This window comes from Salmo trutta, chromosome 36 (genome assembly GCF_901001165.1).
Source record: "Salmo trutta chromosome 36, fSalTru1.1, whole genome shotgun sequence".
NCBI lineage: Eukaryota > Metazoa > Chordata > Actinopteri > Salmoniformes > Salmonidae > Salmo > Salmo trutta.
In genome coordinates, this window is record NC_042992.1 from 27,435,337 (window position 1) to 27,454,943 (window position 19,607).

At 42.6% G+C, this 19,607-nt stretch overlaps 1 protein-coding gene across 1 annotated transcript in view; it reads left to right on the forward strand.

The window, feature by feature from the left end:
- LOC115175758 (potassium voltage-gated channel subfamily G member 2) overlaps positions 1-18,897 on the forward strand; it is a 36,521-nt gene extending 17,624 nt beyond the window's left edge. The window contains exon 4 of the mRNA XM_029735240.1: positions 17,511-18,897. Within this exon, the coding sequence (XP_029591100.1) occupies positions 17,511-18,332 (822 nt within the window). The 3' untranslated portion in view covers positions 18,333-18,897. The remainder of the gene's footprint in view (positions 1-17,510) is intronic.
- The last annotated feature ends 710 nt before the right edge of the window (positions 18,898-19,607 follow it).

Sequence of the window (19,607 nt, forward strand, 5' to 3'; positions counted from 1 at the left end):
TTCCACTGACGGCCTGAGAGAAGTAACAATATGAAGTAATTATATCATCATCTTTTTTGGGTGTTTCAGAACTAGTAGTTGTGCCTCTGAGACCTCAGGGTTCCTGCTGGAGTGTCTTTGTGGTGGAATAAACTGACAACCTCCTGAATGACATCAAAAAAGCTTTAAAATGATTAAAGAGAACCTCTGCAGGCTTCTCCCACTATCAAAGAGACCTCCACGTCGGGGTGAAAGAACGATGGAGAGGGGGGTGAGGGGACTGAGGAAGTGCTGTATCTTCAAAGGGGAAATTAATCGGAGTACAAGGAGGGTTAGCGAGCTACAGTAACTATGAGGGTTATCGCGCTACAGTAGCTACCAGGAGGGTTAGAGAGCTGACTACAAGGAGGGTTAGCTAGTTGCAGTAGCTACAAGGATGGATTGCAAGCTACAGTAGCTACAAGGAGGATTAGTGAGCAAGCGACATGGAGGGTTAGCTAGTTACAGTAGCTACAAGCACTAGCGGTTCTGGGGGGGGGGGCAGTGCCCCTGTGACAACAATTTTGGACCCCCTTGTGGCCCCCCTAAATGTGGAGTATGAAATAATTTTTACATACATTTTTGCTATCGTTTTTTTTTTACATCCCTATTATTAGACAGAAAATGCAAATAAATTGTTGAATGATTATGAACATGGTCTTTTGCCTGCTAATGAGTGAAGAAAACGATATGACAACAATAACGTCTAATGTAACCTGCCCCTCTAACAGTACAACTGGCCCCAGCTTGGCCCCCCAGTTGAAATGGTCTAGAACCGCCACTGGCTACAAGGAGGGTTACCCTTACAAAAAAAATGCAGTCAGAGTGCAGTATAACTGCAGTATGCTGCAATTACTGCAGTTTGAAAAATGCTATCTTTTTTTGTAAGGGTAACGCGCTACAGTAGCTACAAGGATGGTTAGAGAGCTAACTACAAGGAGGGTTAGCTAGTTCAAATCAAATCCAATTTTATCCAATGTCATTGCGGGTGTAGCGAAATGCTTGTGCTTCTAGCAGACAGTGCAGCAATATCCAACAAGTAATATCTAACAAGTAATATCTAACAAATTACACAACATATACCCAATACACACAAATCTAAGTAGAAATGAATTAAGACTACATACATATATGGACGAGCGATGTCAGAGCGGAATGGACTAAGATACAGTATATACATATGAGATGACTAATGCCAGATATGTAAACATTATTAAGTAACTAAGATACTATAGAATACAGTATATACATATGAGATGACTAATGCCAGATATGTAAACATTATTAAGTAACTAAGATACTATAGAATACAGTATATACATATGAGATGACTAATGCCAGATATGTAAACATTATTAAGTAACTAAGATACTATAGAATACAGTATATACATATGAGATGAGTAATGCCAGATATGTAAACATTATTAAGTAACTAAGATACTATAGAATACAGTATATACATATGAGATGAGTAATGCCAGATATGTAAACATTATTAAGTAACTAAGATACTATAGAATACAGTATATACATATGAGATGACTAATGCCAGATATGTAAACATTATTAAAGTGACTAGTGTTCCATTCCTTAAAGTGGCCAGTGATTTCTAGTCTATGCCTACAGGCAGCAGCCTCTAATGTGCTAGTGATGGCTGTTTAACAGTCTGGCCTTGAGATAGATGCTGTTTTTTAATCTCTCGGTCCCAGCTTTGATGCACCTGTACTGACCTCGCCTTCTGGATGATAGCGGGGTGAACAGGCAGTGGCTCGGGTGGTTGATGTTCTTGAGGATCTTTTTGACCTTCCTGTGACATCGGGTGCTGTAGGTGTCCTGAAGGGTGGGTAGTTTGCCTCCGGTAATGCGTTGGGCAGACCGCACCAGACTCTGGAGAGCCTTGCGGTTGCGGGCGTTGCCGTTGCCATACCAGGCGGTGATACAGCCCGACAGGATGCTTTGAATTGTGCATCTGTAAAAGTTTGAGGGTTTTAGTTGACAAGTCAAATTTCTTTAGCCTCCTGAGGTTGATGAGGCTCTGTTACACCTTCTTCACCACACTGTGTGTGTGGGTGGTCCATTTTAGTTTATCAGTGATGTCTACGCCCAGGAACTTGAAGCTTTCCACCTTCTCCACTGCAGTCCCGTCGATGTAGATAGGAGGGTGCACCCTCTGCTGTTTCCTGAAGTCCACAATCATCTCCTTTGTTTTGTTGAGTGAGAGGTTGTTTTCCAGGCACCACACTCCCAGAGCCCTCACCTCCTCCCTGTAGGCTGTCTCGTCATCTTTGGTAATCAAGCCTACTACTGTTGTGTCGTTTGCAAACTTGATGATTGCGTTGGAGGCGTGCTTGGCCACGCTGTTGTGGGTGAACGGGGAGTACAGGAAGGGGCTGAGCATGTACCATTGTAGGGCCCCAGTGTTGAGGATCAGCGGAGTGACGGTGATGTTTCCCACCACCTGGGGGCGACCCGTCGGGAAGTCCAGGACCCAGTTGCACAGGGCGGGGTTCAGACCCAGGGCCTCGAGCTTAATGATGAGCTTGGAGGGTACTATGATGTTGAATGCTGAGCTATAGTCGATAAACAGTATTCTTACATAGGTATTCCTCTTGTCCAGATGGGATAGGGCAGAGTAATGGCAATTGCATCGTCTGTGGATCTATTGTGGCGGTAAGCAAATTGAAGTGGGTCTAGGGTGTCAGATAGGGTGGAGGTGATATGATCCTTGACTAGTTTCTCAAAGCACTTCATGATGACAGAGGTGAGTGCTACGGGGCGATAGTCATTTAGTTCAGTTACCTTTGCATTCTTGGGTACAGGAACAATGGTGACCATCTTGAAGCATGTGGGGACAACAGACTGGGATAGGGAGAGATTGAATATATCTGTGAACACACCAGCCAGCTGGTCTGCACATGCTCTGAGGACGCGGCTAGGGATGCCGTCTGGGCTGGCAGCCTTGCGAGGGTTAACACGTTTAAATGTTTTACTCACGTCGGCCACGGAGAAGGAGAGCCCACAGTCCTTGGTAGCGGGCTGCGTTGGTGGCACTGCGTGCGAAGAATGTGTTTAGCCAATCCGGATGCAAGACGTCGGTCTCTGTGGGGAAGGTTTTGAGGGAAACGTTTACATACAGTAGTATGATTTGATATGTTTTCTTATTTTTCTTACAATTTATATCCTGTTTTAGCATATAAAAAATGCTTGGAAAGATCAGAGGTTGGACCTAATCAAGTGTTTAAATACTTCCCTACACATATACATCCATGATTGTCTGTAGTCCCTAGATACAGTAGCTACATGGATGGTTAGAGAGCCTGCTACATGGAGGGTTAGCTACAGTACAAAGAGGGATAGCGTTAGCGAGCTAACTACCCAAACCAAGACCTTCCCTTGGAGTGCTCATTTCCTATTAGTGGAGGTGAGGTTACTGGATGAGCTTTAGAAGAGTAAATACTGTAAGTGACTGAGGGAGACCGAGGTCAGGCAAGGATATATACAACTGCTGTGTTACAATGAGAGGGAGAGAGAGACTTGACAAACAAACAAGAATACTTGGTGATAGGGAGCGGTATTATGGAATGTTTTCTGTGTGTTCCCATCTCAATGTTTGGACTCTTACAAAAAAAGATTGGCATTTTGAAATTGCTGTAAAAGTGCAGTAACTGCAGTCGACTGGTATTTTGGACGCAGCAATTGCAGAATAACTGCAGTGTACGGCAGTTGAACTGCAGTTATACTGCACTCTAACTGCAGTTACACTTAAAAAATGACTGCAGTAAAAGAAAACGGTGCAGTTATACTGCACTCTGACTGCGATCTTTTTTCGTAAGGGGGGGGGGGGGTGAAGGAGAGTTGTGTAGTCCCATGCTGTAGGTGTGTAGGTTATGCTGTGGGCTGTATTTTCATGTGTTATTGTTAAGCAGAACAATATTGTGACTAAACACTTCAGTGAAATCCAGATCAACTATCTTCATTAGCCAGAGCTAATAACCTTTTTTGAATGGAGTCCACCCACCATCCTCTTCCATTTAGCTAATATCCATTACCAGCAGGCTTCTGATGGCACAGATCTTCCCACTATGGCTGCAAATGAAACGAATTAAATCCCCAGAACACTTTCTTTATTGAGATGTAGATTCAGAATCAGTTTATCATGATGTGATGTTTCAGCAATAAGCTAAACTCATGAACAACTAGACCAGCAGGATAAAAATCTACTACAGTTGAAGTTGGAAGTTCACATACACTAAGGTTGGAGTCATTAAAACTCGTTTTTCAACCACTCCACAAATTTCTTGTCAACAGACTATCGTTTTGGCAAGTCGGTTAGGACATCTACTTTGTGCATGACACAAGTAATTTTTCCAACAATTGTTTACAGACAGATTATTTCACTTATAATTCACTGTATCACAATTCCAGTGAGTCAGAACTTTACATACACTAAGTTGACTGTGCCTTTTTAAACAGCTTGGAAAATTCCAGAAAATGATGTCATGGCTTTAGAAGCTTCTGACAGGCTAATTGACATCATTTGAGTCAATTGGAGGTGTATCTGTGGATGTATTTCAAGGCCTACCTTCAAACTCGGTGCCTCTTTGCTTAACATCATGGGAAAATCAAAAGAAATCAGCCAAGACCTCAGAAAGAAATTGGAGACCTCCACAAGTCTGGTTCATCCTTGGGAGAAATTTCCAAACCCCTGAAGGTACCACGTTGATCTGTACAAACAATAGTATGCAAGTATAAACACCATAGGACAACGCAGCCGTCAACCCGCTCAGGAAGGAGACAAGTTCTGTCTCCTAGAGATGAACGTACTTTGGTGCTAAAAGTGCAAATCAATCCCAGAACAACAGCAAAGGACCCTGTGAAGGTGCTGGAGAAAACAGGTACAAAAGTATCTATATCCACAGTAAAACGAGTCCTATATCGACATAACCTGAAAGGCCACTCAGCAAGGAAGAAGCCACTGCTCCAAAACCGCCATTTAAAAAAAGCCAGACTACGGTTTGCAACTGCACATGGGGACAAAGATCGTACTTTTTGGAGAAATGTTCTCTGGTCTGATGAAACAAAAATAGAACTGTTTGGCCAGAATGACCATCGTTATGTTTGGAGGAAAAAGGGGGATGCTTGCAAGCTGAAGAACATCATCCCAACCATGAGGCACGGGGGTGGCAGCATCATGTTGTAGTGGTGCTTTGCTGCAGGAGGGACTGGTGCACTTCACAAAATAGATGGCATCATGAGAAGAAAAATTAAGTGGATATATTGAAGCAACATCTCAAGACATCAATCAGGAAGTTAAAGCTTGGTTGCAAATGGGTCTTCCAAATGGACAATGACCCCAAGCATACTTCCAAAGTTGTGGCAAAATGGCTTAAGGACAACAAAGTCAAGGTATTGGAGTGGCCATCACAAAGCCCTGACCTCAATATAGAAAATTTGAGGGCAGAACTGAAAAAGTGTGTGCGACAAGGAGGCCTATAAACCTGATTCAGTTACACCAGCTCTGTCAGGAGGAATGGGCCAAAATTCACCCAACTTATTGTGGGAAGCTTGTGGAAGGCTACCCGAAACGTTTATCCCAAGTTAAAAAATGTAAAGGCAATGCTACCACCAAATACTAATTGAGTGTATGTAAACTTCTGACCCACTGGGAATGTGATGAAATAAATAAAAGCTGAAATAAATCATTCTCTACTATTATTCTGACATTTCACATTCTTAAAATAAAGTGGTGACCCTAACTGACCTAAGACAGGGGATTTTTACGAGGATTAAATGTCAGGAATTGTGAAAAACTAAGTTGAAATATATTTGGCTAAGGTGTATGTAAACTTCTGACTTCAACTGTACATTTGTAGTCTTAAACTAAGAGCTGGCATCCTCAACCATGTTAAATGTTACATTCTGTTCAGGAATTTAGCTTGTTCCTCCGTCCAGAGGACAGGCTTGTCTCACCTGCTCAGAGATGTTCCGACAACCCTTGTCTTCCTGACTCCAGTTAGGCTCTAACTTTCACATCTCTTTGCCTGTGTGCAGGTGTGGATCCATTGAAACAGAAACAATGTTGTGGTTTGTGTAAAAGCGTCAGAGGACAAATCCAAGGTGATGATGGTGATTTTAAAGCACTCAGCTTGACCGTTCTAATACTGCTCTGAGAGTGATTCGGGGCCATATAACAGCTGCATGCATACACACATACACACACAGTTTTATGGGTCTGCTTATTGTCTCTCTCTGGATGAATAGAGGATTTAAAAACGGTGTGTGTCCTCTATGTAATGTGTCCACAGAGTTATCTCCTCAGAGAGTAGAATTGGGATGTCTATTTCATCAATGTCAAAATGGCTTATTTCTCCCCCTGTAACGTCTGTGGAAATGTAGGACTTGTTTTATCCGTTTTCATCTCTCTGATAAATAACTGGGGAAATCTCTGGCTGATTTAATGGAGAGCTGAGCTTTCAGGTTACCATCTTTACAGGTGAAAGAGAACGAGGGGAAATTGCTTTAAATCTTTAAATTGTTCTGCCTTGAATTGTTGCTTTTCTGTTCGTAAATGGAATACTAATAACTCATTTTTTACTCTGAATCCTCCTCATGAGACTTTGGGATACTTTAGTCTTGAATTAATAAAATTATTGCTTGTTCCCTCACTCTGTCTCCTCTCTTGCATACAGTATACAGTGCCGTGAAGAAAAATTATTTTCCCCCTTTCAGATTCTATATTTATGCATATTTTTGATACTGAATGTTATCGGATCTTCAACCAAAACTTAATATTAGATAAAAGGAACCTGCATGAACAAATGACACAACAATTACATACTTATTTAATTAAAAAAGTTATGCAACACTAATGCCCCTGTGTGAAAAAGTAATTGCCCCCTTACACTCAACTGGTTGTGCCACCTTCAGCTGTAATGACTCCAACCAAACGCTCCCTGTAGTCGTTGATCAGTCTCTCACTTCACTGTGGAGGAATTTTGGCCCACTCTTCCATGCAGAACTGCTTTAACTCAGCGACATTTGTTGGTTTTCAAACATGAACTGCTTGTTTCAAGTCCTTCTACATCTCAATTGGGATTAGGTCTGGACTTTGACTAGGCAATTCCAAAACTTCAAATGTATTGCTTTTTAGCCATTTTCATGTAAACTTGATTGTGTGTTTTGGATCATTGTCTTGCTGCATGATCCAGCTGCACTTCAGCTTCAGCTCAGACGGATGGCCTGACATTCTCCTGTAGAATTCTCTGATACGAAATTGATTGAATACATTTTCTTTCTCACCCATCTACACACAATACCCCAAAATGACAAAGTGAAAACATGTTTTAAATTTTTTTTGCAAATGTATTGAAAATGAAATACCGACATATTTAAATTAAGTATTCACACCCCCGAGCCAATACTTTTATTCTTTAAAAATTATTCAAACTCTGTCCAATTGGTTGTTGATCGTTGCTAGACAACCATTTTCAGGTCTTGCCATAGATTTTCAAGTAGATTTAAGTCAAAACTGTAACTCTGCCAACATTCACTGTCTTCTTGGTAAGCAACTCCAGTGTAGATTTGGCCTTGTGTTTTAGGTTATTGTCCTGCTGAAAGGGGAATTAATCTCCCAGTGTCTGGTGGAGAGCAGACTGAACCAGGTTCTCCTCTAGGATTTTGTCTGTGCTGAGCTCCATTCCCTTTCTTTGTTATCCTAAAAAACTCCCCAGTCTTTAACGATTTACAAGCATAACCATAACATGATGCCATCACCACTATGCTTGAAAATATGGATAGTGGTGCTCAGTAATGTGTTGTGTTGTATTTGCCCCAAACATAATACTTTGTATTCAGGACAAAAAGTTATTTGCTTTGCCATATTTTTTGCAGTATTACTTTAGTGCCTTTTTTCAAACAGGATGCATGTTTTGGAATAGTTTTATTCTATTCAGGTTTCCTTCTATTCACTCTGTCATTTAGCTTAGTATTGTGGAGTAACTACAATGTTGTTGATCCATCCTCAATTTTCCACAGCCATTAAACTATGTAGCTGTTTTAAAGTCACCGTTGGCCTCATGGTGAAATCCCTGAGATGTTTCCTTCCTCTCAGGCAACTGAGTTAGGAAGGATGCCTGTATCTTTGTAGTGACTGGGTGTATTGTTACACCATCCAAATATTATTTTGTTTGTTTACCTTATCAATAGGTGCCCTTCTTTGTGAGGCATTGCAAAACCTCCCTGGTCTTTGTGGTTGAGTCATTATTTACCTTACAGATAATTGTATGTGTGGGGTACAGAGACAAAGTAGTCATTCAAAAATCATGTTAAACCCTATTATTGCACACAGAGTGAGTCCATGCAAGTTATATGACTTGTTAAGCACATTATTAATCGTGAAGTTAATTATGCTTGCTATAACAAATGAGTTGAATTCTTACTGATTCAAGACAGTTCAGCTTTTCATTTATTAATTTGTAAACATGACGACAACAAAAAACATGGAGTATTGTGTGTAGGCCAGTGACAAAATATCAATTTAATCCATTTTAAATTCAGGCTGTAACACAACAAAATGTGGGAAAGTCTAGGGATGTGAATACTTTCTGAAGGCACTGTATATGACCAGGTGTGTCAGCCCACAGTCTACATGTACTACCAAGTGTCAGCCCACAGTCTACATGTGCTACCAAGTGTCAGCCTCCAGTCTACATGTGCTACCAAGTGTCAGCCCACAGTCTACATGTACTACCAAATGTCAGCCTACAGTCTACATGTACTACCAAGTGTCAGCCCACAGTCTACATGTACTACCAAATGTCAGCCTACAGTCTACATGTGCTACCAAGTGTCAGCCTACATGTACTACCAAGTGTCAGCCCACAGTCTACATGTACTACCAATTGTCAGCCTACATGTACTACCAAGTGTCAGCCTACAGTCTACATGTACTACCAAGTGTCAGTCTACAGTCTACATGTACTACCAAGTGTCAGCCCAGTCTACATGTACTACCAAGTGTCAGCCCACAGTCTACATGTACTACCAAGTGTCAGCCCACAATCTACATGTACTACCAAGTGTCAGCCTACAGTCTACATGTACTACCAAGTGTCAGCCTACAGTCTACATGTACTACCAAGTGTCAGCCTACATGTACTACCAAGTGTCAGCCTACAGTCTACATGTACTACCAAGTGTCAGCCTACATGTACTACCAAGTGTCAGCCTACAGTCTACATGTACTACCAAGTGTCAGCCTACAGTCTACATGTACTACCAAGTGTCAGTCCACAGTCTACATGTACTACCAAGTGTCAGCCTACAGTCTACATGTACTACCAAGTGTCAGCCTACATGTACTACCAAGTGTCAGCCCACAGTCTACATGTACTACCAAGTGTCAGTCTACATGTACTACCAAGTGTCAGTCCACAGTCTACATGTACTACCAAGTGTCAGCCCACAGTCTACATGTACAACCAAGTGTCAGTCCAGTCTACATGTACTACCAAGTGTCAGTCTACATGTACTACCAAGTGTCAGCCTACAGTCTACATGCACTGCCAAGTGTCAGCCCACATGTACTACCAAGTGTCAGCCTACAGTCTACATGTACTACCAAGTGTCAGCCTACATGTACTACCAAGTGTCAGCCTACATGTACTACCAAGTGTCAGCCTACAGTCTACATGTACTACCAAGTGTCAGCCTACAGTCTACATGTACTACCAAGTGACAGTCTACATGTACTACCAAGTGTCAGCCTACAGTCTACATGCACTGCCAAGTGTCAGCCTACAGTCTACATGTACTACCAAGTGTCAGCCCACAGTCTACATGTACTACCAAGTGTCAGCCCACATGTACTACCAAGTGTCATCCTACAGTCTACATGTACTACCAAGTGTCGGTCCAGTCTACATGTACTACCAAGTGTCAGAATACAGTCTACATGTACTACCAAGTGTCAGTCCACCGTCTACATGTACTACCAAGTGTCAGTCCAGTCTACATGTACTACCAAGTGTCAGCCCACAGTCTACATGTACTACCAAGTGTCAGTCTACATGTACTACCAAGTGTCAGTCCACAGTCTACATGTACTGCCAAGTGTCAGCCCACAGTCTACATGTACTACCAAGTGTCAGCCCACATGTACTACCAAGTGTCATCCTACAGTCTACATGTACTACCAAGTGTCAGTCCAGTCTACATGTACTACCAAGTGTCAGCCTACAGTCTACATGTACTACCAAGTGTCAGCCTACATGTACTACCAAGTGTCAGTCCACCGTCTACATGTACTACCAAGTGTCAGTCCACAGTCTACATGTACTACCAAGTGTCAGTCCACAGTCTACATGTACTACCAAGTGTCAGTCCACAGTCTACATGTACTACCAAGTGTCAGTCCACAGTCTACATGTACTACCAAGTGTCAGTCCACAGTCTACATGTACTACCAAGTGTCAGTCCACAGTCTACATGTACTACCAAGTGTCAGTCCACAGTCTACATGTACTACCAAGTGTCAGTCCACAGTCTACATGTACTACCAAGTGTCAGCCCACAGTCTACATGTACTACCAAGTGTCAGCCTACAGTCTACATGTACTACCAAGTGTCAGTCCACAGTCTACATGTACTACCAAGTGTCAGCCTACATGTACTACCAAGTGTCAGCCCACAGTCTACATGTACTACCAAGTGTCAGTCTACATGTACTACCAAGTGTCAGTCCACAGTCTACATGTACTACCAAGTGTCAGCCTACATGTACTACCAAGTGTCAGCCCACAGTCTCATGTACTACCAAGTGTCAGTCCAGTCTACATGTACTACCAAGTGTCAGTCCACAGTCTACATGTACTACCAAGTGTCAGCCTACAGTCTACATGTACTACCAAGTGTCAGCCTACAGTCTACATGTACTACCAAGTGTCAGTCCACCGTCTACATGTACTACCAAGTGTCAGTCCACCGTCTACATGTACTACCAAGTGTCAGCCCACAGTCTACATGTAATACCAAGTGTCAGCCCACAGTCTACATGTAATACCAAGTGTCAGCCCACAGTCTACATGTACTACCAAGTGTCAGCCCACAGTCTACATGTACTACCAAGTGTCAGCCCACAGTCTACATGTACTACCAAGTGTCAGCCCACAGTCTACATGTACTACCAAGTGTCAGTCCACAGTCTACATGTACTACCAAGTGTCAGTCCACAGTCTACATGTACTACCAAGTGTCAGCCTACATGTACTACCAAGTGTCAGCCCACAGTCTACATGTACTACCAAGTGTCAGTCTACATGTACTACCAAGTGTCAGTCTACATGTACTACCAAGTGTCAGCCCACAGTCTACATGTACTACCAAGTGTCAGTCTACATGTACTACCAAGTGTCAGCCTACAGTCTACATGCACTGCCAAGTGTCAGTCTACAGTCTACATGTACTACCAAGTGTCAGCCCACATGTACTACCAAGTGTCATCCTACAGTCTACATGTACTACCAAGTGTCAGTCCAGCCTACATGTACTACCAAGTGTCAGCCTACAGTCTACATGTACTACCAAGTGTCAGCCTACAGTCTACATGTACTACCAAGTGTCAGTCCACCGTCTACATGTACTACCAAGTGTCAGTCCAGTCTACATGTACTACCAAGTGTCAGTCCAGTCTACATGTACTACCAAGTGTCAGTCCACAGTCTACATGTACTACCAAGTGTCAGTCCACAGTCTACATGTACTACCAAGTGTCAGTCCACAGTCTACATGTACTACCAAGTGTCAGTCCACAGTCTACATGTACTACCAAGTGTCAGTCCACAGTCTACATGTACTACCAAGTGTCAGTCCACAGTCTACATGTACTACCAAGTGTCAGTCCACAGTCTACATGTACTACCAAGTGTCAGTCCACAGTCTACATGTACTACCAAGTGTCAGTCCACAGTCTACATGTACAACCAAGTGTCAGCCCACAGTCTACATGTACTACCAAGTGTCAGCCTACAGTCTACATGTACTACCAAGTGTCAGTCCACAGTCTACATGTACTACCAAGTGTCAGCCTACAGTCTACATGTACTACCAAGTGTCAGCCTACATGTACTACCAAGTGTCAGTCCACAGTCTACATGTACTACCAAGTGTCAGTCTACATGTACTACCAAGTGTCAGTCCACAGTCTACATGTACTACCAAGTGTCAGCCTACATGTACTACCAAGTGTCAGCCCACAGTCTCATGTACTACCAAGTGTCAGTCCACAGTCTACATGTACTACCAAGTGTCAGTCCACCGTCTACATGTACTACCAAGTGTCAGTCCACAGTCTACATGTACTACCAAGTGTCAGCCCACAGTCTACATGTAATACCAAGTGTCAGCCCACAGTCTCCATGTACTACCAAGTGTCAGCCCACAGTCTACATGTACGACCAAGTGTCAGCCCACAGTCTACATGTACTACCAAGTGTCAGCCTACAGTCTACATGTACTACCAAGTGTCAGCCTACAGTCTACATGTACTACCAAGTGTCAGCCTACATGTACTACCAAGTGTCAGCCTACAGTCTACATGTACTACCAAGTGTCAGCCTACATGTACTACCAAGTGTCAGCCTACAGTCTACATGTACTACCAAGTGTCAGTCTACATGTACTACCAAGTGTCAGCCTACAGTCTACATGTACTACCAAGTGTCAGCCTACATGTACTACCAAGTGTCAGCCTACAGTTTACATGTACTACCAAGTGTCAGCCTACAGTCTACATGTACTACCAAGTGTCAGTCCACAGTCTACATGTACTACCAAGTGTCAGCCTACAGTCTACATGTACTACCAAGTGTCAGCCCACAGTCTACATGTACTACCAAGTGTCAGTCTACATGTACTACCAAGTGTCAGTCCACAGTCTACATGTACTACCAAGTGTCAGCCCACAGTCTACATGTACTACCAAGTGTCAGTCCAGTCTACATGTACTACCAAGTGTCAGTCTACATGTACTACCAAGTGTCAGCCTACAGTCTACATGCACTGCCAAGTGTCAGCCCACATGTACTACCAAGTGTCATCCTACAGTCTACATGTACTACCAAGTGTCAGCCTACAGTCTACATGTACTACCAAGTGTCAGCATACAGTCTACATGTAATACCAAGTGTCAGCCCACAGTCTACATGTACTACCAAGTGTCAGCCCACAGTCTACATGTACTACCAAGTGTCAGCCCACAGTCTACATGTAATACCAAGTGTCAGCCTACAGTCTACATGTACTACCAAGTGTCAGCCCACAGTCTACATGTAATACCAAGTGTCAGCCCACAGTCTACATGTACTACCAAGTGTCAGCCCACAGTCTACATGTAATACCAAGTGTCAGCCCACAGTCTACATGTACTACCAAGTGTCAGCCCACAGTCTACATGTACTACCAAGTGTCAGCCTACAGTCTGAAATTGAGCGAACAGTGTAACATTTTTGCAATAAGGGAAATGACAGAGCGATTTCCACTAGATACCACTGCCACATTCAGAACAGCTTTCCCATTTTGAAATGTCAACATATTTTATACAAGGTTTCTCTGTTGCACTTGTACCTTTAAAACAACATCAGATCTTCAATATTATATCCATTATCAGAAAAAATAACAATAGGCTGGGCAGCACCACCTAGTGGAGAATTGATCTATCTACATCTACTTTGGTCTCCCATCCAGGGTTTTAACCAAGCCCAGCCCTGCTTAGATATGATTTTGTCACTGACTGTGCTATCATGAGAATAATTAATGAGATCCCCACCTGAAACTAAATAGATTCACTGTTGCTATCCAAGTCATTCCAAAGGGTAGGTTTAACAGAGCAAATGAAATGTAACCATACTTAATACATCATATATCATCAATTATAATATTTTGAAGGAGTTTGTCTACAAATTAATAATTAATATGTTGGATTCACATCTACATCTTAACCAAAAATAGTTAAAGAATAGGACTAAATCAAATTAAACATTATTGAAAGTGTATTTAAAGTTTGGTTTGATTTAGTCCTATTCCTTAACTTAGATTTTTTGTTTAAATGGAGACGTGAATCACTTTTGAAAAACAATATATAGCCTATTAACTTGTCGTCAAGTTAACAAAAGATATGTTGGATTCATGTCTGCAACTCAACCAAAAATGAAAGTTAAAGAATGGGACGAAGCCAGTGGTACAGATGGAACTATCCAAGCAGTAGATACATTTCCTTTAAATGTTGATATTTGCATTGTCAACCAAACACAATTCAATATTACTTTTATAACACAGTAAATAGCCTAAAGGTAATCAACTTACATACGAATGTAACACTCAATCTTAAAATGAGTAACGCATCCATGGCCACATTGAGGTTACTGTAACTTTAAATTCCTTCTTATGTAATCCTATAAAGCGTGCATCTTCAAGGTAGCATGCATAGGTCGTCTTAGGTCTGTGGAGATCTTCACAATTGCTTTTATAATCTGCGCAAAATCTCGAATAGCATTAATCACTTGCACCATATTCTTTTTAATGTAATCTCAAATGCAATCCAGGTCATTTGGTTCTGCTATTAAATTAAGCAAAGTGTTAACACATTCATCTGTTGTATAAATAAACAAAATATCTGACATTGCATTCCCATTTAAACTTTGCTGTGCTTTTAAATGGTTGAAAGCATATGTGATAACACATTGGAAATTCAACTAACCTTTAGCTGACTTTTTTGAGTGGGTGAATATAGGCTGTAGTCATTGATCGTCTCCACCAAATATTACCCAATTATCCATGTTGGATTGATGTGGTGTACCCAGAGGGATTCCACTCAGTCTAACATTAAAACAAACAGGAAAAGGTTGAGCTGATTGGAAAAGGTCAATTAACTGGAATTACATGTGACAATGAATTGACATTTTAGGATCCTAGATACAGTATATAAACACAACATAAATACATTCCTAAACATGAGTGATTACTACTCCTTCACATAGAGAATGTACCACAGCTCTTATTTAAAACAAAAGGTGGAGAATCTAGACCAAATAAATGTGTGTTCTCAGATGGGGAAGTCTTGAAATTCAAAAATGGCCGCCATGTTCATAGCTGCTATATTAACACTCGTCTCCTCACCCCACTTTAAACCTGCAACATTTTCTCTCCGCCAACAAGAGGGGTGTGAACAGATTGTTTCATGAACAGTGCTTGTGCCCATAGAAATAGACGTGGCGCACGCAGGGGGGCCTGAGTGGAAAAAGTTTGGTTAACACGCTACATGGCTGCTGCATGCCTGTCTGGAGCTCTGATATGGTCAGAGTAGCATGTTTGCTGAATTGGATAATTGTGCGTTTTTAATTTGATCCACTGTAGCCGTGTCTGTGTATCACAGAGCACTGTAGGGCATGGGGAAGGGGGACAGGGGTCTGCGGTGAGGTAGCCTACTCAACTAGAAAGATTCCCACCAAAGGACAACGTTACTACAACAACGACAGGTCAAATTGTAAATATGTTTTACACTTGTGCGCACGCACACTTCCCACAGGGCAAAAACTGGTTGAATCAACATTGTTTCCATGTCATTTTAACAAACAAAAAACAACGATGTGATGACGTTGAATCAACGTGGAAAACTGATTGGATTTACAAAAGTCATCAACTCAAGGGAATTTTGTATTTTTTTTACCCAACTTTTAACCTAAATCCAATGTCATGGTGGCATCTTTTGTTAACTTCATGTTGAATTCACGTTAGTTAATAACTCAACCAGACGTCTGTGCCAGTGGGTTTATTGTTGTGCTCTGTGAATAACCAAGCATAGTGACGTGGTTGCATGTTGTCTGAGTTAGTAAACATGGAAGAACGGTTTATGTTCCTCTGGGTGATATATTTGTGAATGTTTATTTCTGTTCTGCCTTCTAAGCCTTTCAGATACACAGCTTTGCTTTGATTAAATGATTTTTACTAGAATAATGAGAATCTAAATTGCCCCCCAGCTCTGTTCTTACGCTCCCTCACTATGCCATGTGTTTCCAAGGACACACTGGATTGGTTTTTAAGCACCTCTTGCATCTTATTCACAAGTGATGATTCTCTAACAGGTTAGAGCTCAACAGCTGCTCAAAGACACATGTTCCCTAATAACATTTAAGGAGTAATTGGGTAGAATGTATAATGAAACGGAAGGAAACTAGAGGGAAGTCACAAAAAGTTGGCAAAAGTAATTAAGACATTATTTTATGCTCACTTGTTCTTAAACATGTTGATGAAGCGTAGCTAGGTTTCCCAGAGTGAGAGTGCAATGAAAGGAGAGACCAACAGCTTGGGTTATTTCTTTTATACAAATAAATAATTATAGATGGCTTTACGCATCCACCCCCTCCTCCACCCCCTCCTCCCCCTTTCTCACAGTTCTCCTTCTGGGCCTGTTTTCATAATCACATGTAATTACAGTTATATAATATTTATGGACCAATTTAGAGCAGATGGAAAATGTATTACGCTACAGGAAGTAAGGATATTTCAGCATGTCAGAAGTAAATGAAAGTCTAATATATTTATAATGTAGTCACAGTTGGCTTTAGCTTTGTCCCTGCTGATCCCAAGAAGGAAATCATTTTCACTTAATGGAGAGAGAGAGATTACTGGTGTGGATGGACACCAGTAATTTATATCTTGGGTACAAAGATTCTGTATGTATGACCAGATATTGCTACCAGGGTGGTTTGTCTAAAAGAGTTGTACATTGTACTGTATAGCCCAACTGTCTTGTCAATTAAAGGAAGGGAATAGTGTTTCCTCAGTCAGTGTTCAACCTCAATGAATCGTCAAAGCCTCTCCTCTTACCTTTATAAATCATGTAAAGTACTGCCGACAGACTGCCTGTCTATTTTATAATACAAAGGAAGACAAATTGACATCTCCCTCTGGCTGTTTGATCAAAGAAACTGATCTCTTTTCCTGTTGATCCCAATCAACTAACAGGGACATTCAGATTTTTTTGTGTGCTGCTCTGTACAAAACCCTCTCCAGCTCTCCCTCAATCACTGCTCTCTGGCACCCTCCCTCTCCTCTCCTCTCCTCCCCAACCCCCCCACGCTGGTGTAGAGGAGTCTGGCACCCTCCCTCTCCTCTTCTCCCCAGCCCCCCCACGCTGGTGTAGAGGAGTCTGGCACCCTCCCTCTCCTCTTCTCCCCAGCCCCCCCCACGCTGGTGTAGATGAGGTGGCTCTTGAACTGGTCCTTCGAGCCAGATAGGAACAACTGACTTGTGTGATTTAGGAGACAGTTGTCCATAGTGTTTTATAATAGTGAATGTATTGTCCTTTCCTAACAATGTCTTGCATTATAATTGTTGCTCACCTTAACACTTTTACCCCATAACTTTTTCAACAACACTTTTTTCTTCTCTCTCCTCCACTGTGTTTTTCTTAACACGGTTTCCTCTGTCTTCCAGGGTGAGTGTTCTCAGAGGTGCTACAATATCTTTGTCCTGGAGACGGTGTGTGTGGCCTGGTTCTCTCTGGAGTTCCTGCTGCGCTTCATCCAGACGCCGAGCAAGTGTGTGTTCCTGAAGACGCCCCTCAACATCATCGACGTGGTGGCCATCCTGCCCTACTACATTACCTTGATCGTAGACTCTCTGTCTGAGGGAGGGGAGAAGCCCAGCGGCGGGAACAACTACCTGGAGAAGGTGGGCCTGGTGCTGCGGGTACTCCGGGCCCTGAGGATCTTCTACGTGATGCGTCTGGCGCGCCACTCCCTGGGGCTGCAGACCTTAGGCCTGACGGTCCGACGCTGCACCCGCGAGTTCGGCCTCCTCCTCCTTTTCCTGTGTGTTGCCATGGCACTTTTCTCCCCTCTGGTGTTCCTGGCGGAGAGCGAGATGGGCGCCAAGTATGACTTCACCAGCATCCCTGGCACCTACTGGTGGGCGGTGATCTCCATGACAACGGTGGGGTACGGGGACATGGTGCCGCGGAGCATCCCGGGTCAGGTGGTGGCGCTCAGCAGCATCCTCAGTGGGATCCTCCTGATGGCGTTCCCCGTCACCTCCATCTTCCACACGTTCTCCCGGGCCTACCTGGAGCTGAAGGAGGAGCAGAACAGAACGCTGAGACAGAAACCAGACTTCCAGGACTCCACCAAGTCTCAGAACAGCGAGGACTCGGCCGAGACCGACAGTTATCATGGCATCACTGAGGCCGCCGCCTCCGCATTACGCAAGAAGTCCATCGCCATTGCGTCACAGAGGAGGGCCATGCAGACTCAAGACTGAGTGTGTGTGTGCAATGTGAGAGCCTGAGGTTGTGCAGTGCTCTGTGAGAAACGACTACTAAAGCTAGAGGACTCTAAACAGGGATTGGATGTTTTTCTCGAGCTTAAGAAGAAAAGGAGCTCCGGCGTTTGTGATCCTCATAGCTCTGTCCATCAGACTTCAATAGAGTTTAAGATTTTATAAGACAGCTGCAAAAGTATTTTTGCTGACATTATTGGTGAAGAGCTGACCAGAAGATAAAAAGACAAGTTCTCTGTGGTCAAAGGACATTTTACCCAGGAGTATAGAAGCCCTACAACACAGGAGAATAGCCCTACAACACAGCATGGGGAGAAAGCTTCTCTCTCACAAATATTCAGTATGGTAAAGATATTATTTTAGTGGAAAAACACCTTTGATTCAAATATTATAATGTTGGTATATATTTAGGATAAGAAAGATTGCAATAAGATAAGTGCAATAAGAAAGATTGACGATTAACACATTTTACAGATTTCTGAATGCTTAGTTTGCTTCTATCTAGACTCAGGATCTGCATATTTTAATAAATGTAAGGAAACTATGACCTCGGCTGATGTAATGTTTCTACACAACTTTATTGAATGAATTTCAGCCCATGATTCTGTTAGGTTTCCCCCCAGTTGCACATCTCCTCTGACTAATAAATGGTTCTGCTTTCAGGCATGGTTACATGACACGCAAGAGTCATTGGAAGTAGGCATCTTCTGCATAGGGTAGTTTTGTTAGCTATCTAGCATGCGCCAAACACCCGTGTGTGTAAGCGGAACTTGGGAAGTGTAGCGGAAGTGGTTTCATTGGATGGAGGCACCGATTTACTGTACGAAACTGCTACGGTAAATGTATATTTTTGCTCGCTGGTGAAAGATAAGGGCCATATGTTTTGAAAGCTGTGTCGCAAGCGATGATTATTGACGTTTCTAAACGTTAAAACACCGCGTCGGAATTGTAGTTCACATGAGCCAGTCGTGGCCAAAGCTAATGGCTGGAAACTGTAGGGAGAAGGCAGAATGCCTTCAAGAGTTTAAGAGCTAGGCGTTACCATCCCGTGTTGGTGGGCAAACGTTAAATCGAAACCCAACGCTCAAATAGCCAATGGATCTAGGGATGTAACCGCTTCCCTATGTCTCTCAAATCTCAGTTTTGGAAGATACTGACTTTATGAAAAATTATGCTCTCTATGCACTCTATAAACTCAGCAAAAAAAGAAACGTCCCTTTTTCAGGACCCTGTCTTTCAAAGATAATTCGTAAAAAT